The sequence below is a fragment of the Pundamilia nyererei genome, unplaced genomic scaffold (genome assembly GCF_000239375.1).
Source record: "Pundamilia nyererei isolate P.nyererei 1_Seehausen unplaced genomic scaffold, PunNye1.0 scaffold00024, whole genome shotgun sequence".
Taxonomy (NCBI): Eukaryota; Metazoa; Chordata; class Actinopteri; order Cichliformes; family Cichlidae; genus Pundamilia; species Pundamilia nyererei.
Window position 1 is genome coordinate 2,577,319 of NW_005187425.1, and position 25,492 is coordinate 2,602,810.

Below are 25,492 nucleotides of genomic sequence, written 5' to 3' on the forward strand. Positions count from 1 at the left end.
AAAACAAAACAAGAGTTCGTTTTCTGTTTGGGGGAAGGCATGGAGAGTTTCGCTTCCTGCCACCTCCAGGTTATGCTTCTTGCTCTGAAGCTCTTCTCCCAAAAGTCAGACTGAAGGTACAGCTGTGTCAGGAATACATTTTGGATCATGGTGAAGGGAAACAAGAGCTTATTGGCCCCTTAGTGCCTGTCACTCCAGTTACCTTCACTCCGACAACAATAGACATCAGCAAGGTAAATCTTGTTTTACAAAGATGAAATGTTTGTATACTTAAAGTCTTTATAACTAATTTGTAGAGAATCATTTGCTCAGAGAAATGACACCATCTCAGAGTAGTTTAGCTACTTATGCAGTACTTTTACCCTACAGGTGGTATTGCCTCCACAACTTGAGGACATTCGAGAAAAAATGGCTGAGAATATCCACGAGCTCTGGGTAATGGACAAGATTGATCTCGGATGGACACATGGACCAGTAAGAAAAGACACAAAATGTATAATTTTATAAAATTGCATAACTGATATGCAGTATTGTATAAAAGTCTTGATCCACCCCTCATTTCATCATATATTTAAAGAGGAAAAGGAAAAATAAATGCACTGATTTATTGAAACATACAGATATCCATGGAGTGAAGTATGTAAGGCAAACAGAGTAAGTTTTAATAAACTTGAAAATCAGTATTTGGTGTGACGACCTTTATTCTTCAACACAGCCTAAATTCTGTTTGGCAAGCTCTCTTGTAATTACTTTAAGTAGTCTTTAGGAAAAGTTATCCAGGCTTCTTGAAGGACATTCAACGCTCTACTTTGGATGTTGGCTGCCTTTTGTTCCTTTCTCGGCTATGATTATTGATGCCGGATGCCTAGGCTCCTGGGAGGCCAGTCCATGACTGCACTGGGAGTGTGTTTGGCATCACTGTCATGCTGAAAGATGGTATTGTATGGTGGATCAAAACCTGATGGCACTCATCTGCGTTCATAATTCCATCAGTTTTCACAAGATCCCGAACACCACTAGCTGAAATGCAGACCCAAAATGTAACAGTTTCACACTTACTGTTGTACCTTCTCCATATATACACTGATGATTATTTGAACCAAATAGCAAACGAAACAAACGAAACACAAGGAGCCAGAAACCAAAACACAGGGAACAAAAGTCCAAAACATAACAAAACAACAGCACTGACCGCGAAGCCAGCGACCGTGACGGAGCAAGTCCGGAGGCCGGCCGCGCGGAAGGCAGCACACCCTGGAAGGCAGCATAGAACGACACCGTTAAGGAGGGCATCCACGATGCTGGGTCCATGTTCTGATCGCGATCTTCTGTTATGGCAGGGCTGTGTGCATGCAGGAGTGGTGGCATCCTAACAAAATTTGGATTCATTACTCCATAAAACCTGCTGTCAGTGATTTTCTGTCCATTTCTTGTGCAATTTGGCATTCCTCGGGCTTTTCCCCACATTTTCCTTCCTTAACAATAGCTTCTTGACAGCTGCTGAGAGCATTTCTGATGAGGCTTCAGCAAACAGCAGATGGATCACCTGAAGGACATGACATCTTCTGTAGATTTTTTTTTTTTTAAGCTTGCCAATCTTTCTTGACCCTTCACTTGTCCAGTTTCCTCAATTTATGGGCACATTGCACATCATGCCTAGATATGCCAAATTTTCAACTAATAGCTCTTTAGGAATCATCTTGTTGGTGCAGAAAATACTATTTTATACCTGTCAGCCTGTGTTATCTTTGGCATTTGTCAGCTAAAGAAATCTGAGCAAATGATGTGTTTTTGTGACCGGCTGCTAGTAACAAAGTATCTAAAATTACAATTAAAAATTGCTCAGCTTTCTGTTATGTGTTGCCACAACACTGGTTTATCGTTTGAGTTTGGTGCTTTCTTATGGTTGAATAAATCATCGGTCAGTTTGAAGTGTCTTAAACAAGCAAGCAAAAAAAGAACATTTCTGTTAAAATGGTCAGGTACAAAGACTGTAATGCTGTTAGCTAATTTGTTTCCAAAGAAAGACTCCTTTGTAGCAAAACGTAAGGAAATGAGTCTCAATGACACTCTAATGAATCATCATTACGATTACTTTTTAAGAAATCCACATGGTTTTTGCTTGCCTTGCAAAATAACGTCTCTCTCAAACAGGTGAGGGATGAAGGTAAGAGACATGATCCTTGTCTGGTGGAGTTCTCCAAGTTGCCAGAGCATGAGAGAAACCAGAACCTTCAGATGGCACAGGACACACTCAGGTGAGCTCTGTTCTGTTTCATACAATAATAATAATAATAATGATGCAGCACGGTGGTTAGCACTGTTGCCGCACAGCAAGAAGCTCCTGAGTTCAATTCCACCGTCAGGCCATGGTCTTTCTGTGTGGAGTTTGCATGTTCTCCCTGTGTTTGCGTGGGTTCCCTCCAGGTACTCTGGCTTCGTCCCACCATCCAAAGACGTCCAGTTTGTGGGGATAGGTTAATCGATTAATCCAAATTGCCACTAGGTGTGAATGCGGGAGTGAATGTGAGCGCGAATGGTTGTCTGTCTCTGTGTGTTAGCCCTGTGACAGACTGGCGACCGGTCCAGGGTCTACCCCGCCTTTCGCCCTATGACAGCTGGGATAGGCTCCAGCACCCCCCGCGACCCTGAAAAGGATAAGCGGAAGCGAATGGATGGATGATAATAATAATAATAATAAAAACCCAGTGTGCTTGATTATTATTTTCATTTATTTTTTATTTATTTATTGGAACGATTTTTATTTTAAAAAAAAGATTGTGACAGACCTTGTGCTTTTCAGATCTAATATTTAGTAATTAGTAAGTAGTGTCTGCTGCAGTAGTGAATTTTCAAAGTTTTATTCTTCATTGGAGGACCCTGCTGGCACTTGGTTTCCACATCGGATTGATGGATGATCATGCTGAGAAACACATGAAATACATGAGACTTCCTGTCAAGTAAGTGAAAATCCACTAAAAAAAACCAAAAATCCACTATGCAAGATTTATGCATATATCCTTTTTCTTATCTGCTTATCCAGTTTAGGGTCATGGGGTTGCTGGAGCCTATCCAAGCATAATGTAATATCATGTTTGATTTAATTTAGTCTGGTTCAGCTGTGAGTTGCATCATGTCTAAATTAAAGTAGCAGAAAAAGATAAGGACCATCTTATGGTGGTAATGGTAACTCATTTTATGAGGCTACAATAAAGAGAGGATACACAACTGCAGTTCATATTCATTTGATCTCGTATGCTTGCACTAGGAGAACATCTCACTTCAATTTCAACACTCTTCTTTGAGCCATCCTTGCAAACAAATTCTTTTTAAAACTTACAGCTCATGTCAAAGAATAGTTTAACTGCGATAAAACAGTACAACAGCACAATGAACATCACAAACCACCGCCTACTGAACACACTCTTTTCAAACGCTAACTCAAGATGTTTGAAGTGTGTATTTTTCCTTTGCAGCCTTTAGTCATATGTTGGCTCCTTTAAATTCTCTGAGAATTTTTCTTCCCCCACTTTTTAAATGCAATTTTGTTTATTTATTTATTATTTATATTTCTTTAACGTTTATTGATGTTCTGCTTTATTTGTTTCGTGCGGTTCAAGCAGGGTGTAGGCCAGGAGGGAAAAAGTGAGCATTTTGTTTACTCAAGGCAGTGGAAAGTATTTTATACAGGAATGATACAAAAATACTGTTTAACATTCAGGAACTGTAACTGTGATCCTGTCACATCTCTGTCTTTTTTGCTTTGTTTTCTGTCTTAGGTATGAGCAGATGACTGGCTACAGGCCTGCTCCAGTAGACCTGAGCCAGGTGTCTCTGAGCTCAGACCACGAGGAAGCAGTTAACTTGCTGGCGGAGAATGAACACAACGTATGGGCCAGAGAGCGAATCAAACAGGGATGGACTTATGGAGCGCAACAGGTTTATGTTCTGTGCTGGATTACTTCAGTTTGTTTCATCTTACACAAAAGTACTTTTTCCAGAGTGTTAAAATAGTTATAATATACTTTATCTAGATATTCACATAGTAGCAAAAGGTTATACCATGAGATAATTGTATAGCGTCAAACATAGTTGCCCTTCTTGCTCCTTGCGTCTGTACTTTTAGGATATAAAAGCAAAGCAGAGCCCTTACCTTCTGCCCTACAGCCTTCTTGATGAAAGAACTCGGAGAGTGGGAAGAGAGAGTGTCAGAGAGGCTGTCTGTACCCTGCTGGCATACGGCTACAGCCTGGAGCCCCTAAACCAGGAACACAGTATGTTTCAAAGATCTGTTATAAAACTGTAGCTTAGTGCACATCATATGTAAGGTAATCAGTGTAAGTTCAACTGCGATATATTAACAAAGTAGTAAACAAAGGTTTATTTGTATATTAATCATACTGCAGTATTTGTCACCATTGTTTTCCCAGAGGGATTTTGTTCTACAACGCTTTTCCCAAAAACGAGAAATGTAAATAGAAAATGTAAATAAACCTAGATTGCTAGGATTTGCAAATAATCTTTAGCACATATTTATGTAGAAAATAATCTAATGAATGTTAAACATGACAAATATATTTTTATTACATGTTTATTTATTTAGACATATGTGTAGATGTAGGGTTTTGATGATTAGTGGGGATTTTCTGCTGTCTCTTACATTGTATCCAGCATTCCAACTTTTTTGGAAATACGTTTATGGCAAATAACGATATGTTTCCTGTTTCTTGGCTTTACAGCTACATTATCAAAGCCATGTTTCTTCTCTGCTGAGAAATGCAGAGTGTTCAGACCAGATAAATCATATGCTGTGACTCAGGGGAAGTGGTATTTTGAATATGAAATACTGACAGCAGGGAATATGAGAGTGGGCTGGGCCCGACCAGGCTGTACCCCAGATAAAGAGCTTGGCTCAGATGACCAAGCATATGTCTTTGATGGATTTGAGGTGAGATATAATTAAATTTGACATTTCTTACTTTGGCTACTGACCATTACAGTAGCTGAATGGGAATCGGCCCAAATTATAATGGCTTTGTTAATGCATATTTATTTATTTTCATCTTTTTTGAATTTACTTAACTAATGAACTTTAATTAACTGTTTTTTCTTGCTATATAACTATAACTGAGACTAGGTGACGTTTTAGAGAGCAGACAGAAGGAGATATGTAGGCACAGACAAGTATCTATTGAAAGAAACTGAAACATTAGTTACTTTTTTTGGACCTTCTAATGTCTGCATATTGTGTCACGTTAGTTGCATATCCTTGCAGTGACTCCTGACCTCATATTGTTGGTTGACCAACACAGAAGGTCTCAGTTACTCCAAAGCTGTGTTGATATGATTAATTAAGATCAAACAGTTCCAATTTTTAGTGATTTGTTTTCCATACGTATCATATTTTGGTACTAACATGTGGTATATGGATTATTAAAAAATTGTAGAGTTTTTAGATAACTCTTCAAATAGATAGCAGTAACCTCATGCAAAATATACTTTATGACTTGTCTTGTATTGGCTCTTCTGGGTTGTTTTTTTTTTTGCCTTTGGCTTTTTGCACTTGTCTCTTTCCTTCTAACTCAATGTTGCTTTCAGGCTCAGTGGTACCATCAGGGCGGCGAGCCCCTGGGACGTCCATGGCTGAGAGGTGATGTGGTGGGTTGCTTGGTGGACATGGATGAATGCACCATGATGGTTACGCTCAATGGAGAGCTGCTGTTTAATGACAGAGGATCAGAGCTGACTGCCAAGGACTTTGGTATTAGAGATGGTCTGTAAAAGTTTTTGGCTTTATACTTTCTGCTGCATTTTGATGTTTCTAATATAGCTTTACTATACCTTTATTTAAAAGTCTAATATTGGGAAACTATATTGCCACTTCCCGTGTCTTCCAGGCCTATTACCTGTGGTTAGTGTTGGGGTGAACCAGGTGGGGAGGCTGAATCTGGGACGCCAAGTAGGCTCTTTGCAATACTTTACTGTGTGTGGCCTGCAGGAGGGGTATAGACCTTTTGCCATCAACATGGCCAGAGACCCAGCTCTGTGGATGAGTTGGAAACAGCCGCAGTTTACCTCCATACTACCTGATGATCACTATTTACAGGTAAACTTACCATATATACAAGGTTTCCTTCACCCATCTACAGACCTTGATGACCTAGAGTTGCTAGTAGCGGTGATCAGTTAACACTGATCCTGAAAACCTTGCTCAAATCTTTTTCAAGGTTACAAGAGTCAGTGGCTCAGCAGATTCCTTATCCAGCCTGAGGGTCTCCCAGTGTATGCAACCGCACCATGGTGGAGAAAGTGAGATGGGCTATTATCGCCTCAGCATGTCTGTCGGATGTGCTGCTGTCCTCAGAAGCCCACCAGGGGGCGTGCTTCCTGTGGCCTCCAGTGCTCTCTCTCCAAGCTCAGGTTTATTGATGTTATATACAGTATGTTCAAGTTTGAAATCTTTTTTTGAGAACATGTTACATCGGACCACATTAAAGCTCTGTTTAGTTTGACATAATTTCAACAAGCAAATATCTCTAGACCTGAATCAAGATCTGTTGTTATTATTATTAGGCTACTGGGAGAAACAGTTAGTGTGGGTGACTTGCATAGCTGCAGCTATCCAGATTATCCACTGTCTATGCTATTGATATTCTGCCATTATGACCTTGATGAGCCTGCTTAAGCTCCCAGGGGCCCTGCTGTAATTAATGCCTGTTGTCCTTTTAGAAAGGAAAGAGCAGGAGGAGGTGGACTCTGACTTTGAGGTGCTGATGAAGTCAGCCCACAGCTATGCTGGTTCAAGAGATGAGCTCAACTATAAAGATCATAGTAACGACAAAACATCAAGACTGAAACAGCGGTAGGTGGTAGAGAAAGGAAAATGAAGAAAGTATGGAATGAGGGTCCATCTCCTTTAAAATTGAATGCAAAATAACACAATAACTGTGCTTTGCTGAAATTAATGTGCGTTTCTTTGTCTGTAAGGTTTATGCTGAAGAAGACCAAACCAGGCTTAGTCAGCAGTAACTCATCTGCACGGCTCCTCGAAGACGTTGTAGTCGACAAGGATAACTATGATCACCTTATCCAGAGCTCCAGAGTAAGGCTTTATCTTCTCGTCATCATGTGAAAATACACAATACAAAACTAATTGTAATGCAGTGTGCTTCACTTCATTGCCAGCACGTATAATTACCTGCCGCAATAAAACTGTTGAATGCAAGATGCAAATACCAAACAGTGACACCAACTAACCTTTCTGTTTCAGTATTACTACTCAGTGCGGGTTCTTCCAGGCCAGGAGCCATTCAATGTGTGGGTAGGCTGGGTGACCTCTGACTTTCATCAGCATGACATGACATTTAACACTGACAATGTCCACACTGTGACTGTCACCCTTGGAGATGACAGTGGCAAAGTCCAGGAAAGGTTGGTGAACAACAAAACAGTTTTATTTAGTATTTCAGGTGACTGTATCAAGAATTTTGAATTTTGATTGAATAGAGTTGTTGTTTTTTTTATAATTATCCTTCATCTGCTGTAATTACTATATTTACTGCAGAGGTGTTATATTGCAGTGTGCTGTAAATTTCCATTAAACAGACAATACCCCTCTGTCTACATAGTGTAAAGCGGTCTAACTGCTATATGGTTTGTGCTGGAGAGGCAACAGGCCTGTCTCAGAGTCGGAGAAGCACAGGATTGGAAATTGGCTGTTTGATTGACACAACCACTGGTCTGCTTACATTTACCTCCAGTGGAGTGGAGATGGCCACTTTCTACCAAGTAGGTCACACAACAAACTGGGGTTTTTTTTTAATGTATTTTTTACTTTAATAAATGTAAGTTTTATACATTATGTCTCATACTGTTCGATATAACGATATACATCGGATGACGATATAAAAACGTCTATCATTTCATATTACTTTATAGTTTGTTTCGTGATTTCGCAAAATAACCTGTTTACGGCAACATTTTTTCATCATTTTGATGGTCACTGTAATTTCTTAAAGTTCTCTCTTTCTCTTATGATTAAAATAAGCACACTACGGACGGACAAGCGACTGTTTTTATGCGTTGTCGTTAGCAACAACGACGGTAAAACCATCGCGTGGCTCCGCCGTCTGCTTGTTTATTTTCCACATAAACCTTTCACAATAAAGCTGAAGATCCTGTTGAGATTTTTCAAAATAAACTGAATCACGTGAAAGAGTACGCAGAATGTTTACAGATGAGAAGCAAAAAAGAGCCGACAGGTGATAAAAAATAAACCTTAGACTCAAACGTTAGAAAAGGCTTTTCCCTGCAGCACGCCGTGTAAATACTCACAAAGAAAATGTCTAAAAATGTAGTTTCATGCATTGGTCAAAACACTTGACTCCAGGTACACGACTAGCTAGAAAAAAAGACTTCACGCATATCGAGTTGCCCGAGATTTACAGAATTTACAGAAAATGTAACATTTTTGTGATATATATATATATCGTTGTCGGGACATGAGATTTTGGTCATATCGCACAGCCCTACTATGTATGTAACACTTGGGACTGAACTTGCCCATATGGAAAAGAAATAGTAAAAACATATATGATTTACTCATGAAAGTGGCCACTTTCTCATTACTTTCATATATTTTTTTTAGTAAGCATCCAAAACATACAAGTTTCATTATATAATCCTTCAAGGGATCTTATATGTGTTTTAACTCTTGTATGCTTTTCATACAAGTTTCACACAAGACAGATACAAACTTTATAAGATTTATATATATCTTTTCCATATGGGTGGGGCTGCTAATGTTATAATGTCAGTAACAGGCAAGTTGTTGGACTGCATTATTAAACTGAGCATAAACTGTTTCCCTGCAAATCAGGTGGAGGCAAGTACAAAGCTCTTTCCTGCTGTTTTTGTCAAACCCACCACCAAAAACATGTTTCAGTTTGAACTGGGACGCATCAAGGTAATTCATTTTTCATTATTAAACCTGGCTAAGATACTTTTTATTTTTTAAGCAGGTTTTGCTTATTTTGTGGACAAATTTGAAGAGTAATAAATTACAACGCAAGATGTTAGCCTGAACTTCAGTTTGTTTTTCATACCATCCTAAAAGTATCATGTATGACATAATTTCCTGTATTTGTCTTCTTCTCGAATCCAGAATGTGATGCCACTGTCCTCAGGTTTGCTTCGGAGCCAGTCAAGGAATGTCACTCCTCAGTGTCCTCCTAGGGTTCAGGTCCAGTGGCTGAGGCCTGCTTCATGGACTAGAGTACCAGACAGAGCACTGAAAGTGTTGGTTGATCGACCAGATGAATGTCACGGCTGGAGAATTCAATGCCGTGAGCCCTTACAAGCCATGATCCTTCACATTCCTGATGAAAACAGGTTAAGAAGACAGGATTTGATCTTTTACAGATTTAAGAACAAAGAAATATTTTCAGGAAAATAAAGAAATTTTGTTCCAAATGTTGTTGGTGCAAAAACTTTAATTAGATTTAGGGTTAATAACAGTGAAGTTGCATTTGCTTTTTGATGCTATTCATGTAGGTGTGTTGACATTTTGGAACTGTCGGAGCTTGATGACCTCTTGACCTTTCACAACAATACCCTCCTGCTCTACTGCTCTTTATGTGCTCTTGGCAACACCAGAGTTTGCCATGCCCTCTGCAGTCATGTGGACCAGTCGCAGATTCTTTATGCTATTCAGGATCCCTACCTCCCTGGCCTGCTCCGGTCTGCATTTTATCAGCTGCTTTTTCAGGTGACTACTTGTTGGAGGTTAGATAACATTAACTGACAAAAGAATAAGTACGTCCTGGTCTTTGGAGAATATCTGAATACATTTTATTGTTTTTGTCCTCAAGGTTTTCCTCAGCAGCTACACCACAGCCTGTCTTATGATGAACCATGAATACATAGTTCCTATGACTGACCAAACCAGAGAAATCACCCTTTATCCCAGTCCTATTAATGGTGGGGATAGACAACCTCCAGAGGGAATACCAAGTGCTAGCTGTAGCACATCCCTTAAACCTCAGATGCATTTTTCAACTCCTTGCTTTATCAGAAGCGATTGCATAGAAGGAGCTAGTGCACTGGAAATAGCCTGCAAAGACAGCCCAGAAATCCCTCTGGACGTTTTAAAGAATCTTACCGTGGAGATGCTGACTGCTGCAGTTTGGGCTGTGGGTCAGGATGTAAGGGATCCTGCAGGAGGCAATTTCGAACTTTTGCTTGTTCCTTTATTAAGACTTTTCTACAGCCTCTTGGTTATGGGGGTGTGTAGGGATGAAGACTTAGGGAAGATTCTTAGACTCATGGAGCAAGGTGCATTTGCAAGGCCTGGAACACCCATAGGGAAGTTGGAAGAAGAAACTAGTGATGATGAAGAAGAGCAGAAAGGAGTGATCACTGAAGAAAGTTACACTGTTAAACAAGGACTTCTTCAAATGAAGCTTCCAGAAGCTGTCAAACTTGAGGTAAACCAATCTGCAAAAAAACGTTTTTTTTGATAATGCTCTTTCTTCTCTGTGGGTCACTGGGGATTAACTTCATGTGCTGTGTTGTTTGAATCCTTTAAGTATGTTTAAAATTAGCCATGAAGGACTGCTTTATTTCTTTTTCTAGCTCTGCCACTTGCTATCCTACCTGTGTGACTGCCAGGTTCGCCACAGGGTAGAAGCTGTGATTGCTTTCTCCAACAGCTTTGTTGGCCAGCTGCAGGAGAACCAGCGGTTTCGCTACAACCAGGTCATGCAGGCGCTCAACATGTCTGCTGCCCTCACTGCTCGCAAGACAAAGGAGTTCCGGTTACCACCACAGGAGCAGGTTGCACGATATGAATACTAACTAAAAGGATAAAGTTATAGCATTTGTTTTGCATTGGTTTATGCAATGTAGCTGTAACTCTGAAGAAAGCATGTAACACACACTTGCTGATTGTCTATACATATTGTAATCTCTCACCTGACTACAGATCAATATGCTGCTGACCTTCAGAGAAGATGCGCAGCAGGAGAACTCTCCGTGTCCAGTGGAAATCCAGGAGCTTCTTCAAGACTTCCATCACCTTCTCGAGACACACTGTGGTTGGAACACAGCTTATCTTTGACTGATTGAATTTTTATTGAGCTAGGGAATTATAAAAAAGCTCCAAGAAAGCACTGAGGAAATCCCATTTTATGCTGTTGTCATTCTACAGGCATTGATTTGGCCAGCACCTCAGAGGATGAAGAGGATGCAGAGATGTCTCTAAAAGAACGACTTCTCTGTCTTGTGGCGAGAGTCTTTGGCAGTAATAAGTCATCAATGGATATAGACGGGTGTTCTTCACATAGCCCCAGTGAATACAAGTTGTTTTTTCTTACTTTGCACATTTTGCTCTCCTGTTGCATTTTATCACCTTTATAAGTCATTTTATTTAACTGCACCTGTGATCACGCAGCATGTTTTTGGTTACTAACAAACCATGCAAACATAATGTTGGTGAAGGAGATGTTATATTAGAACATGCCTAGTTTTGATGTCATTACGCATAGAATGAATGTGTTGCATATAACTTAAGTGATAAGTAACTTATTGCTCGGTTGCTTCCTGGAGAAAGTAATTTGACACATAACTTAAATTACACCTGTTTTACCCTGTAATGTGGCGTGTTTATGGCATTGTCACATAATTACCATTTAACTATATAAACCTCGAGTGTTTATGATGTTTAAGTATGAATACATACAGTAGCTGATAGCAAAGTTGAAAACCAGCTTCGTAAGACCTCTTCATAATCATCATCACAGCAATCTGGAAATATCTATCGTGTTTTCTACCACAATGTTGTCAGTTCTAGTTGAATTAAATAGAAAGGGTAGCTTGCCACCAAGAAAGGCACTTTCTAGGTCTATAGCACACCCAGTTTAAACACAATAGAGAAAAAAAACTAACCTGAAGAAAGTCACGAAAAACTATTATAAGCTGTTGATTGAGTCATTGATTGATGTTAGACTACGTTAAGTCTCAAAGCAAAGTTTACATCAAATAGGGTTTGTCTCTACAAACTGTCAAACATCAAAGTAAAGGAAGGTTCATAAGTTTGACCATTTGGCTTGTAATTTAACATAAGCTGCATCAGAAAGGCCATTAACCATTACCACAACCACAAAATCTTAGAGATTAAACTGCTTCATTCATAATGCTGCCCAGTAACAGAATAGCCATTGGTAGCAGGAGGTAAACAGGCTCAAAGGAATTAAGCCAGGGAGACAGGAAGAGACCCTATGATGTGGAAACTTGAACCCTGGGAGCAGTCTGGTTTTAGCAGATTTTAAATTGGTTACAAACATTCCCAGCTAGAAATAAAGCCTACAGTTCTACAACGCTGACCGTTCATCGCTGCTTTTGTTTAGATCAAGCTCTGGATGTTTGGCTGAGGCTGGTTTGCACTCTGCCTAAACATGAGTCTGGGTTCTGCTCTAGCTTTGTGTTATCTTTGCAGATGCTTGCAAAGAATTGTGTTATCAGCAGGTGTTTATAACCGAGATACAGTTTGCACTTTACCCACGGGTTTTTGTCCTTTAGTGCACAACAAATGAAAGAAGTGTTCATTTTTCCACTTCTAATAAGCTGTAGACTGCGCCACTGCTTTTCTCTCCTGCACGTGAACTGAAGTCCCCTGATTGCAGTGCAAGCGTGTCTGTCCACTATGCATATAACTGATGAATCTTTAGAACTCAAGTAAAAACATGACAAAACATGACAAAGTAAAAATATCACAGTACCCCAACACTGGCAATGCAATATTTACTGTAAGTGACATAATAACAAATTTGTTATTACCTAATAAATGACATTTCCAATGTGTTGCTATATCACACACATCAATTAATCAATTTGTCATTTAAACACAGATAATAGGATTTCGAGCCTGTCCTTTTATCTCTGCTTCTCACCTGGTGTTACTCTTTCAGAGTCCCTCAAAAAGATGATCTCTGAAACAATGGTGCGCTGGGCTCAAGAAAGTGAGATTGAGGACCCTGAACTAGTCAGTGCTATCTTCTCATTGCTGCACCGCCAGTATCAGGGCCTCAGGGGCCTAATGGAAGGACCCTTATTCAAAGCTTATACCATCAAGCAGTCGTCACTGGAGGACACCATGGCACTCTTGTCCTCCTTGGGACAAATCCGCTCCCTCCTCAGTGTTCGCATGGGGAAAGAGGAAGAGAGGTTGATGATCAGACGACTAGGGTAAGAATGATTAGTTGCTCTTGTATAATTTATTAGTGTCCAAGTTTCCATTACCATGTGGTGCCACAAGTTTTCTTACATTTTTGGTAACATCTACAGAGATATCATGAATAATAAAGTTTTCTACCAACATCCAAACCTAATGAGGGCATTGTCGATGCATGAGACTGTGATGGAGGTGATGGTCAATGTTCTTGGAGAAGGGCAAATAAAGGTGAGGAAATAGCTCAAATGTATAGAAATAATGAAATCAAAGTTTAGATGTTTATTTTTAGTTTAAAGGTTGGAGTTCAAATTAATTTCTCTTGTGGCTAATTTGCATGATTCAGTCTAATCACTCAGCGTCTGCCCCTTTACAGTTTGCTTTCTCTGTGTGCTTGTTTTAATTTACTATTTCTAGGAGATTACCTTTCCTAAGATGGTTGCCAGCTGCTGTCGATTCCTGTGCTATTTTTGCCGTATCAGCCGACACAATCAGGGAGCCTTGTTTGACCACCTCAGCTACTTATTGGAAAACAGCAGTGTCGGGCTAGGTAAATGTCAGTTTCTCTGCTATATAATCTCACTGGTCTTTTGTAAAGACCAAACTTGAAACATTTTTGATTGTAGTTTACTGAAAATATATAGAAGTAAACTACACCGATATACATTATTGTATTTTGCCCTTATACTAATAGCCTGGCATTATGGAGAGTTTGAGCCCATGTTTCAGTTGTTTTATGTTTTTTTGTTTTTGCAAAGCTTCACCGTCCATGCGTGGATCCACTCCTCTGGATGTGGCTGCAGCTTCAGTTATGGATAATAATGAATTGGCCTTAGCACTGAGGGAATCAGACCTGGAGAAGGTAACTCTGTATTGACCAGAAATGTTACAGTCCATTAGTCATTCTGTAGACAGTATACTGGCTTCCTTCATGTCAATAATAATGTATAATTAATAAATATGATTCACGGTGCAAGGGAAATGCAGCAGTATATATAGACAGTGGAGCTTAAATATAATATGTATATATTTATAATATTAAAGTTTAGTTTCTAAGAAAGCTATAATGTTAAGAAAGAGATTCAGCTTGAGCAAATAAGTACTTATTGCTGATAAATCTTATCTTTTTTCCAGGTGGTTCAGTGCCTTGCTGGCTGTGGTCTCCAGAGCTGTCCAATGCTAGTGGCAAAAGGTTATTGCGATATAGGGTGGAACCCTGTGGAGGGCGAGCGTTATCTGGATTTTCTACGTTTTGCTGTCTTCTGCAATGGTAAATTAAAGATTTAAGTTTTCATTTTTAGTATATTTGTTCATACTGTATTTTTTTTTTAAATATGAAAACATGGACTAAAGGGTCACCCTGATATTTGCAACAAAGTTACACGTGAGTCGTTACATACATTTGGCTGGCTCGATTATGGTATTTGATCTGTCACACGAAAATTTTTAGCTTGCCAATTTAATAAAAAAAGTGCAAGCTTAATTAATACTAATAGAGTATACTGTATAATATACATTTAATTCTTATATACATTTCATTTGCAGAGCATGCAGGTCATTTATTGCTTCTGAAACTTAAAACACAGTGTTGATAGGAGCAAAATGCTAATTTAAAAAGGAACAAGAGGCTGCAACATGTCACGCTCCTAATTAAGCTGCAGTATTTGCACTAGAGGTAATTCACTCTGCTATTGATTTTCCTTAGTCTGAAGCGGTGCCCAAAAGTCATCTGTTCAAATTGCCCTTGAGGCTGTTGACAGTTCAGCCAAATGGCAATGGCTTTCTGTAGCAAGTGCTCCTCAGTATTTACAGCTTCACCTCGTCTCTGTGCAGCACTTGAGTTGTGCAGTATATTGTTTTATATCACTCTACAGAAGATATATAAAATTTTTATCCTCTAGCTGTTTAAATTGATCAGTTTTCTTTGTGAGAGTCTTTGTTAATATATTTATTGTTATGGCAGATATTGAAGAATAAAAATCAAAGCTGTGTGTTGATTGGTCACAGGTGAGAGTGTCGAGGAGAATGCTTATGTGGTGTTGAGGCTATTGATTCGTCGACCTGAGTGTTTTGGCCCTGCGCTGCGAGGTGATGGGGGAAATGGTCTCTTAGCAGCCATGGAAGAAGCCATCAAGATCTCTGAAGACCCTTCTATGGATGGCCCTTGTACCAATTATCATTCCAACAGAGCGCTGTCAGTATCAGATATATGCAGTCACATAATTTAAAAAAAAAATATTTAAAATGGACTTAGAAATATTGTAAATCCAGAATCAGTGGAAGTAACTGTAACAAGCAACAAAAGAATCTGTACACATTAGCTTCTATCTGTAGAGGCCACCAGTAATATATGTTGATAATCCGTGATAGATAATATCAGGTCATTGCAGGCTTTTGATTGTTATGATTGTGTCCTGTAATAGAGATGTTGTCCAAGACAGCGATGATGATGTCATTCACATGGGGCACGCCATCATGACCTTCTACTCAGCTCTTATTGACTTGCTCGGTCGCTGTGCTCCGGAGATGCATGTAAGTGTTCCCTTAGCTATCATCAGCTCTTCCACATCAATATCTACTCATGTCTCAACCAATAAAGCCTAATGAAGAGAGTCTGCAAACTTCTGTTAAAAGAATAAACCTCAGACAAAAGTGTGCATTTTAGATGCTGCATTGCATTTTGCCTAATATTTATTATGTAACCCACACTTGGTTACAGGTTTTTTAATGTTTTAAAGATATTCTCAGACCTAGTTTGGACTTACTCTAATAGAGATTGTTGTCCCTTGTTGGCCAACATTCAGTATACTGCAATAAGCCATTAAAGACAGATTTACTGGTCAGGTCCTATTATTCATATTGATGATAGAGTACCCAGCCTTGATTTGGAAAACCCTCAACAGGGTGAATAAATGAAATGGTGAACATTGCATCAGATCCTCGAGCCATCAGGTTTTGAGCGTGTCTACCTGACTGAAAGTGTCTGAAAACATAGCGCTAAAGTGAACAGGTGAATTAAAAGAAGGGGACTTTTTGTGCATCAAAGGCACATTGATGTTGTTTAGATAAAGTACATTAAGATATTTAAATGCAATAATGTCAGTTTAACTGTATTTTTATATATTGACAGTGAATAACACCAGTAATTATTTTTTTTATATTAAATACATGTTAATTTTGACTGAAAGGTGAATTAAAAAATTAAATCGAAAGTAACTCACAGGACGAGTCAGTATGAGGTTAAAAAACAGGTTATCATATGTTATGACACTGAAATTTTGTAACACTTATGACCAGTTATTTTATTAATTTGTATTGTGAAAGTTGTTGTTATTATGTCTTGAATGACTATTTTATTTTTGTCCAGTTAATTCAAGGAGGCAAAGGAGAGGCAATCCGTATCAGGGCCATTCTGAGGTCTCTCATCCCTATTCAGGATCTTCAGGGAGTCATCAGCATCTCCTTTCAAATCCCTTCAGTCTCTAAAGGTTGAATAGGCCACATTGGCCAGACTTTGGCAGCTGTGGCTTTTTTCTAACTCATTAGACATTGATGCCTCACTCCACAATTGCTGTGGAAAAATAGTGGAGGTGGACGGAGGCAACTGAGGCTAAGCGCCTTATCAGATATTAGACAGTCCCAAACCATTCTTTCACACAGAGAGATGGGACCACATAGTTTTCACAGTAGATGTAAAGTACATAATATGTTAATATGATCTTGGTCATCAGATCTAATCTTGTCTTGCTTTTCCAGATGGTGCATTGGTTGAGCCTGACTTATCTACAGTGTTCTGCCCAGACCACAAAGCAGCCATGGTGCTGTTCCTGGATCGGGTTTATGGTGTTGAGAGTCAGAGTTTTCTTCTCCACCTTCTAGAAGTTGGCTTTCTGCCTGACCTTCAGGCAGCTGTCTCTCTTGACACTGTAAGCTGAGAAATATTCATTTTTGTTTTCCATTAAACTCTATAAGATCCACCACTTCTTATGTAATCTGGGGAAACTTCACACCCATAAGTTAAACCTCTTTTTTTCCCTTTGCAGGCTGACCTAGGATCCACTGATATGGCTCTGGCCCTCAATAGATACTTGTGTACTGCTGTTCTTCCCCTTCTCACAAAATATTCAGTTCTTTTCCATGATTTAGAGGACCACATCTTGCTGGTTGATTCTCTCATTCAGGCAGTCTACCGCCTCTCGAGGGCTCTTAGCTTGACCAAGGCTCAGAGAGACACTACAGAAGACTGTCTGTTGGCTTTGTGCAGGTAGGGTGTTCAGCTGGTATGAATGAAAAACAGAGGACAAGGTCAAAGAATGTGACAGTCTATATAATATGGCATTAAATGGGTGGGGTTCTCTGAATGAGAGCTATATATTTAGGGGAAGTGTTGTTCCTCCCTTGAGTATCATAATTCAATATTGCATTTTTCAGTTTTTGGGTCATTGAGGTTTATTTGCAACAGCATCCAAACTAGATTCACCTACATATCCGAAATAAATGGTTTGACAGCTGGTTTCACTATGTTTGGCTCTTAATTTCGGAATTATTACAACATTTCCTTCCTATATCCGCTGACATCAGTGTCAGGCTGCTGTTTGAAAAAATAGCAACAGCAAAATAGTAACCAATCCAGATACAGCTTATTCCCACTCATTATATATAATGAATCACTGGGATTTCTCATTTTCCAAATACAGATAATTGGCATATTAAATGAACAAGAGTGTGATGTTAATTATTGGATTTATTAACATTTTGCTAATGGCATTTTCTGAGTTATGTCATCCTTCTGAGATGTACTAATCAGTCAAAAATATCGTTGTGCGTGAGTGTGTGGATGTGTGTGTGTAGGGGAAGGGTTGTTGTGTTGGCTGATGTGGAATTAATCTGTTTATGTGACTAATTCTGCAACCCTTGGTCCTCAGTAAACTCCAGCCACCTATGATGCAGCCTCTCCTTCGTCGGCTTGTCTTTGATGTCCTTCATCTGACAGACCACAGCAAAATGCCTCTAAAGGTGGATAATTAAATTTGGACTTGCCACACACTGAATATGAAAATAATTTTGTTAACTAATCACGACTTTCATCTATCAGCTCTTGACCAGTCACTATGAGCAAAGGTGGAAGTACTACTCCCACTCTGGCAGGCAGGGTGAGCAGGGTTGTGCATCTGAAGAAGAACTCTACCTGTCTACAAAGTTGTTCTGGGGGGTGTTCAAGGCTTTAGCCAAGAAGGTAAACTAAACTGATTATGTGTGTTAGTCTTGACTTGAGCTTATAATTACTTTAAATTTGTACTTAAGCACAAAAATAATTGCATTAAATGGGGAAAAAAAGGTTTTCTTCAAACTAATTCATCTCATGATGTATCCTTCATCTTTTCTTGTCCTCCTTACGAAGAAAAATGGCAAAATACATTTCTCATGCGCTTCTTTAGTGTACTACGAGAGCCTGCATCGGGGAAGATGTAACACACTTGAGATAAGGTGTTAATTTTTCATTTCCTGGTATGAAACCTCCCACTCTTAAAGTGACTGTTTGGAAATGTGAACAGCATAATGTACGTAAAATATGTCTGCCAGATACTTACCTGAACGATGCAGAACGGGAAAACATCAAAAGAAATAAGTTGATGAGGTCAAACCACCCACACATGGAGCAGACATCAAACAGACTCAGAAGCAGAGCACAGTATTAGCACTGCACAGAACTATGAAGATGTTTTTCGCTGAAATTACTACACAACAAAAGGCTTGTATATGTACAAATGTACATGCTTGGGTGTACAATATATCTCTTGCCCTGCTTATTGCACTTCTTGGTTGGGATTTTGATTGCTCGCGTTATGTGACACTGACAAATCTTTGCATATGAAAATGCTTTTTCAGGAGGAGTATGCAGTCATATGTTTACTTCCCAAGTAACTAAATCCATAACTTATTAAATTTTAATTGAATGAACTGTGTTAAATACAGGCTCTGAAATATATAGGTGGGTTTTTGGTTAACACGATTATTGCAGTTCATATAAAATTAGTTCTTCGCTGTCCTCCCATAACCTGATCTCCTGATGTAGTGTTCCCCTAAATGGCAATGAAAATAATAAGGAAGACGCTAGTATAAGGTGACATGCTGCGTGAGGAGCATGTCGCGCAGCATCATTGTTTTTACTCTTTTTGATAGCTTGTCTTCTTGTCTAATTTGTTTTGTTTTTTATCTACTTTAAAGCCCCAGATACTTCAGTTATTGAGTCCGTGTGTGCAGTGCCTCTCTGCAGTGGCCATGGCCCTGCCTCCTGATCATATGGAACAAAACTGCTTGTCGCACATTGAGAAAATAACCTCCATCGATACAGACGGACACTTTGACCCCCAGCCTGTAGATACATCCAAGTAAGATACCCCAAGGATATTTTTGAATGACTGAAAAGAGAATCGTGTGAAAATGACCTGCCTAATCAGAAGTGTAACCTGTAATTTAGCAGACCAAGTGTTGTATTCTGTGAATATAAACAGTATGATTCGCAGAGATCAATGTGCAGTTTTAATCAAGGCTTAATAATGTATTATTTCTGTCTCTGCATTAGTGTGTCAGTGCCAGAGAGGCTGGAGTTTGTTGTGAACAAGTATGCCGAGCATACTCATGAAAAGTGGTCACTGGAAAAGGTATCATATCCTGGTCTGGACTGACTGTCATCATAAGAATACCTTTGTACATATTTTTCTCTGCCTTGTCAAAACATCTCTCTGTACTGAGTCCCTGATTTATTCTTTGTTTTTTGTTTAGTAAATCTGTGTGTTTTCTCTGACAGTTTGTCGGTGGCTGGGTTCATGGAGAGCACCTATGTGAGAACACCAAAGTTCACCCTCGCCTCAAGCCGTACAGGGCTCTTGCTGAAAAGGTGCAGATGAAGTAGTCAGTTTTTATGGCATGTGTGGATGTTCTTCAAGTGTTCTTCAGGAATGAAAGTGGTGATATCCTAGATGTACAGAGACAATTGCATACATACCAAATGTCAAGTAGTGACGAGTGATTTTCTTCACAGTCCAAACATAGTGTTACCCCCCCTTACCTGATGTAGAGGAGACTACAATTTATTCCTCACTTCCAGCATGAAGACATGTTTGAACAACTGATTTAGCCAGCTGTAATTATTGAACATAAGTGGCAGGATATCAGCTGAACACCTTTAGAATTATTAAGGCATAACATTTACTGTCTCTTTAATTTTTTTAACTTAACATACCTCACCTCGTGCTCCTATGCTCTTCACCTCCGGCCCTCGGTGCACAGTGGAGTTTTTCACTGGCAATGTGCCTGATGGAACAAATAGTTAAGGAGACGAGATAAATGACTGTCTTTGCAAATGCAGTCATGTGATGTTCTAATGTAAAGAAAACAGTTCAACAGTCAAAAATATCCTCTGATCAAATATGGTAGCTCGGCTGCACTCCTGCGTGGAGCGCAGCACACAGAAGTCCAGCCATGTGTGCGAACGCCCATGCATGCCCAGACATGTTTGTGCTGCACATGTCAATCATATGTGGAGGTGCAAAATTAAGTCTTTAAATAATCACATTTATTAAAAATCTCATATTAATGAAAATATTATTTTAAATACATCAGTGTGGACAATAAATAAAGCGGATAAGCCGTCGCCGTTAAATTTAAACCATCCTCAATCCATGACATCATCGTCTGCTGGCACAACCCTAGTACATACTGTAAAATGCTAAAATTGTGCAACACACAGTGAGTCATAATCTTATGAGAAATCTCATTTACATATACAGTACTGTATATAAATCACATTAAAAGTGTTAATATTTATGCAGAAAAGTGTGATCTTCAAGTCTACTAAACATTTACTTTCAAGCATATTTGATCTGATTTTTAACCTTGACAGCTATGTGCAGTACCATTTGGACATCTTTTAGGACCACTGCCTGGTACTTGGAGGCTGGCTATATGCACTTATTGACAGGCTGTTACAAGTTCTTGAGCTATTTAAATAATCTGCTGTCCCTTGATACCTGCTTATTTTAGTTTTGCATTAAACCTTTTCTATATTTCTGATTTTCCAGGAGAAGGAGGCGTACCGCTGGGCCATCAAAGAGACAATAAAGACTATGCTTGCCTTTGGCTGGAACATAGAAAGGACCAAAGAAGGAGATGCTTTTAGCATGCATCCATGTACACGCAGGGTCTCTCAGTCTGGACAGGTATATGTGCTCATGTTTTGCTTGTTCTTGTTAAAGCAGCGTTGCTTACAAATAACTTTTTATTCCATTAATAAGACGTTTTTTTGTCCTAGCTGTCATTTGAAGGCGCATCAACCTTCAGCCCCAAACCTGTGGACATGAGCTGCATCACCTTATCATGGGACCAATGTGTAAGTTAAAGATTAGATATTAGAACTGGCAGTTGACATATTATTCAGTTATGTTAATTTTCTTCTTTCTTATCTCATTTTCAGGCCATGGCTGAACAGCTGGCTGAAAACTACCACAATGCCTGTGCTAAGATGAAGAAATTAGAACTTGAGAGTAAAGGTGGCATTAAGTGTTGATAATATCTAGTTAATCTCCTCTCTTTTCTCTTACTCTTATCTCATCCCCCTTCATTTTAGGAAGAGCTGAACAGCTAATAAAAGTGCTATGCATTTCACTCATATCTATTCTCAGGAGGAGGTAGCCATTCGCTGCTTGTACCTTATGATACCTTGAGTGCCAAAGAGAAGGCTAAATTCAGAGAAAGAGCTCAGGATGTCCTCAAGTTCCTTCAGCTCAATGGCTACACTGTGTGGAGGTGAGTACAGAATACGCTTATGATTACACTAGGGCGATGCAATTCAGTGTGAATGAGGTGCTCCATTTTCATGTCACAGTGGCATTTCTCCCTCACCGTTGATTAGAGGCACTGTAGCAGTCAGTCCACAGCCCTTTTTCTTTGTAATAATTTCCAGTACAGGTCACAACCAGAAATAACTCGATGTGTAAGATAAACGTATTACCTCTTTGTCATCCTGCTGCAACATTTGCATCTTTGCAATAAAAATCTTGAAATAAAAGAATTCTGTATTATTAAGTATTTATGATTAAAGTTCAGTCTTGCTTTTAGTAGTGGTGTTTCATAACTCCTATCTGATTTCTTGTTCTAAAGAGATCGGAAGTCAGTGGAAATGGACTTTCCAGCCATAGCCAACTGCTTTGCATACACGCTGCTTCAGCGGCTCCTGTCTCACACTGAGGAGGCCCAAGAGAACCTTTTAAAGCTTGGTAAGATAATGTTGTATATTAAAAAGAAGATAAAAAAAAAAACATAAAAGATTTTTGCAATATACCGACATGTTAAAGAGAAGTTTTCACAGCACTATATGCTGTCCTGTGAAAAATAACTACACCTCATAACTTAATAGCTTGTCAAACCACTTTTGGCAACAATAACGGGAAGCCATCGTTTCTGGTATGACTTTATCAGTCTCTCGTGTCATTGTGGAGCAATTTTGGTCCACTCTTTTTATGCCCTCACATACAGAGTTGCCTCCAGGATTTTTTCATAGGGGTGGCACACCAAAAACAGGATTTCTGGTTTAATTATGCTGTTTTCAAATATAGGTTACTTGAAAAATCTGGCAAAAAATTGAGAAAGAAAAGAATTATATGCCTAGTTAATTTCCTGCTATTTAAGTTGAAAAAAGGTACTTATGAAAACCAAGCCACCACAGAATAGTTCAGCCTAGTTTGGGTATGTGAACCTATCTTTCTTACATGAAGGTGACATAGAAACACTTTTTTTTTAACTTATCTGTATTATCTTGACAGTTTTACCTTTCATTTTTCATTTTGTCTTTTTTTCTTCAGAGGTGATGCAAGCCAGAGGACAGATGTCTAAGGGAGAGAGGGCTCCACACGAGCAACCAGTCATTTTTTTTCACAAGGTTTGCATCAACCAATCTGCATATTTAAACACAGTCAAAGTCTAGCATCTGATAGAATCTCTGACATTGATTTAACCCCCTTCCAATCTAATTCTGCCAGTGCTATTTTATTTCGTCTCATTAACTTTTTTTTTTCTTATTTCATTTATGCCATCTAATTAGTTTTGTTTGATGGTTGCCATAGGCAACCCCTTTAAGTAAAACCCTTTGGGCTGTGTAATTTATTTAACCATTTTTGAAATCTACGTGGGCGTGTCAATTGCCATCAGGACATTGATTAAGGCTTCCTACACTGCTCTGGCTCTAAGGAGGCAGCAAATGAAAAGAGTTCGTTTTTCATCGATGGGACCTCCAGAGTCAGACCTTGTCAGCCAAGACTGTGAGCAGCCATGCCTCACATCTCTGCTTCTTTCACCTCCCACACAGCCCACTCTCACACAGCTATGCAAGTCTGTGTCTGTTTGGCTGTTCATCTGTCTGTGAATTGCCAGTTCATCATACTTTCTCTGCCTGTCATTAAAGTCATGTTAAAAAGGCACAAGGCTTTGCTCAGTCCCTGGAAGCTTTCTTTCCTTCTTTTTAAAGAAACTTCTAGTAATGATTACAGGGTGTTCAGACTTTTAGGCCGATCACATGGATGTTTACTTATCTAGTGTTGAACAAGAGTAGAGACACATATTTGATGTAACTGTGCAGCCACAGAAAGTTTTCTATTAAGTTTTGTCACTGTGTGGTTTCATGAGCAGAGGACCAAACAGGCAAACCGTGCATACTGTTTAGAGGATATTTAAGGGGTTTGTTAGTTATAGATGTTGGTTTATGAAATGATTATTGACCTTTTCTCTGTTCAACAGGTTATCCTTCCTCTTTTGGAACAGTATGTTAAAAGCCACCGTCTATATTTCCTGTCTACTTCCTCGAGTGATAATAGAAGCCATGCCTCGAGAAAGGAAAAGGAGATGATTGCATGGTACAAAACAAAGTTTGCGTTCTTGTTTTTTATACTCTTATCTGATAATTTCTCAGCTATTTTGTGCATTTTTATTTATTTAAAGAAATATTTGAATTTTTTCAGAAAAAAGCTTCAATATATTCTGTCTTTTTATTTTGTGTCCTGCGATTTTCAATTCATCTTCTCTCATTACTTTCCTTGTGTTTTCTGTTTACATGTAGCCTCTTTTGTAAGCTTGCAGCGCTTGTAAGACACAGGATCTCAGTCTTTGGTAAGGATAGTGTGGACATCATAACATTTATTTGTTTATTAAGTGTTAATCTGTGCTTTAATCCTCATAATTCACATATAATGTGTGCATGTGTTTTTTCAGGAAGAGAAGCCTCATCAGTTGCAAGCTCCCTCCACGTTTTGGCTCAGGCTCTTGATGCCAGGTAACTGGATGGCACTTTCACACTCTGCCAAAATCGATCTTCTCGCTCTGCCTGCAGTGGCATCAGCGTTGCACCACCATGTCTAAGGATGAGATGACTGATGTAATTGAGCCACTGATGCATTGATGCTATCTAATTGTGGTTGATATCACTTTTGCTCCCTGAGGACAATGCCTGTGAAGCAAGCACAGTAGTACTGTGGCTCAGCAGAGGTTGATGCCATTCAGACTTGTCTGAGGGATAGATTAGCTGATAGATAACTGATTTAGTCCATTTAACTCCCAGCCAGAAGTGTCACAGTAGGAAACCTTCAGTGGATATCAATACTATAACAAAATAATGTAGAATATTTTTCAACTCAAATAATTTATTTTCCCACTTTTTCATTATAGGACTTTAATGAAGTCAGCACCAGAGTCTATTCAGACATCTCTGCATTCCTTTTTTAAGGCAGCGGCGTCTGATTTAGAGATGACTGTGGAAACTCTTTCTGAGAGCTTAGTTTCGCTGCCTCAGAGTAGGAGTCAGCTGGCAAGAGGAGTAGCCAAGGTTCTCAACTACACAACCTCCATCCTTCTCCCTACACTCACTTCTCTCTTCCTTCATCTTGGAAACCAGAACCATGGAGTAGATCTCCTGGGTAAGAACTACCATTATAGTGGTTAAGTAGGAATGCCATGTTATTGTATTATTTCATTTACATCCTAAAATGCATGCAGAAACATGCAGATGTCACTTGTTAAGATACATTTAGTTATCATCTCAGCATGACGAGAAACACACATACGTTTTCAGGTGTTGGATGCACAGCTGGTTTCCACACCCCTGAAATCACTTGGGTACACCCTCCCTTCAGCTTGAAACCAGCTCTCATTCAGTGCCTCGGTCATGGCCACAAAGCAGCAGGAGCATACTGTCTCTCCCAATAATATCCCGACCTT

At 39.2% G+C, this 25,492-nt stretch overlaps 1 protein-coding gene across 1 annotated transcript in view; it reads left to right on the top strand.

Annotated features, from left to right (window-relative positions):
- ryr2b (ryanodine receptor 2b (cardiac)) overlaps nucleotides 1-25,492 on the top strand; it is an 89,267-nt gene that overhangs the window by 27,395 nt on the left and 36,380 nt on the right. The window contains 47 exon segments of the mRNA XM_013909395.1: nucleotides 14-233; nucleotides 370-474; nucleotides 2,155-2,258; nucleotides 2,877-2,960; nucleotides 3,780-3,939; nucleotides 4,127-4,274; nucleotides 4,740-4,948; nucleotides 5,599-5,773; nucleotides 5,898-6,106; nucleotides 6,228-6,420; nucleotides 6,730-6,862; nucleotides 6,988-7,102; nucleotides 7,271-7,431; nucleotides 7,629-7,788; nucleotides 8,879-8,965; nucleotides 9,164-9,390; nucleotides 9,553-9,766; nucleotides 9,870-10,484; nucleotides 10,633-10,833; nucleotides 10,982-11,093; nucleotides 11,207-11,347; nucleotides 12,966-13,242; nucleotides 13,342-13,456; nucleotides 13,643-13,775; nucleotides 13,984-14,087; nucleotides 14,360-14,495; nucleotides 15,233-15,419; nucleotides 15,649-15,757; nucleotides 16,593-16,713; nucleotides 16,982-17,151; nucleotides 17,269-17,489; nucleotides 18,151-18,241; nucleotides 18,321-18,461; nucleotides 19,454-19,617; nucleotides 19,812-19,890; nucleotides 20,037-20,126; nucleotides 21,310-21,447; nucleotides 21,540-21,617; nucleotides 21,702-21,777; nucleotides 21,910-22,033; nucleotides 22,388-22,503; nucleotides 23,089-23,165; nucleotides 24,020-24,135; nucleotides 24,339-24,388; nucleotides 24,491-24,551; nucleotides 24,944-25,191; nucleotides 25,347-25,390. Of these exon segments, the coding sequence (XP_013764849.1) occupies nucleotides 14-233; nucleotides 370-474; nucleotides 2,155-2,258; nucleotides 2,877-2,960; nucleotides 3,780-3,939; nucleotides 4,127-4,274; nucleotides 4,740-4,948; nucleotides 5,599-5,773; nucleotides 5,898-6,106; nucleotides 6,228-6,420; nucleotides 6,730-6,862; nucleotides 6,988-7,102; nucleotides 7,271-7,431; nucleotides 7,629-7,788; nucleotides 8,879-8,965; nucleotides 9,164-9,390; nucleotides 9,553-9,766; nucleotides 9,870-10,484; nucleotides 10,633-10,833; nucleotides 10,982-11,093; nucleotides 11,207-11,347; nucleotides 12,966-13,242; nucleotides 13,342-13,456; nucleotides 13,643-13,775; nucleotides 13,984-14,087; nucleotides 14,360-14,495; nucleotides 15,233-15,419; nucleotides 15,649-15,757; nucleotides 16,593-16,713; nucleotides 16,982-17,151; nucleotides 17,269-17,489; nucleotides 18,151-18,241; nucleotides 18,321-18,461; nucleotides 19,454-19,617; nucleotides 19,812-19,890; nucleotides 20,037-20,126; nucleotides 21,310-21,447; nucleotides 21,540-21,617; nucleotides 21,702-21,777; nucleotides 21,910-22,033; nucleotides 22,388-22,503; nucleotides 23,089-23,165; nucleotides 24,020-24,135; nucleotides 24,339-24,388; nucleotides 24,491-24,551; nucleotides 24,944-25,191; nucleotides 25,347-25,390 (7,039 nt within the window).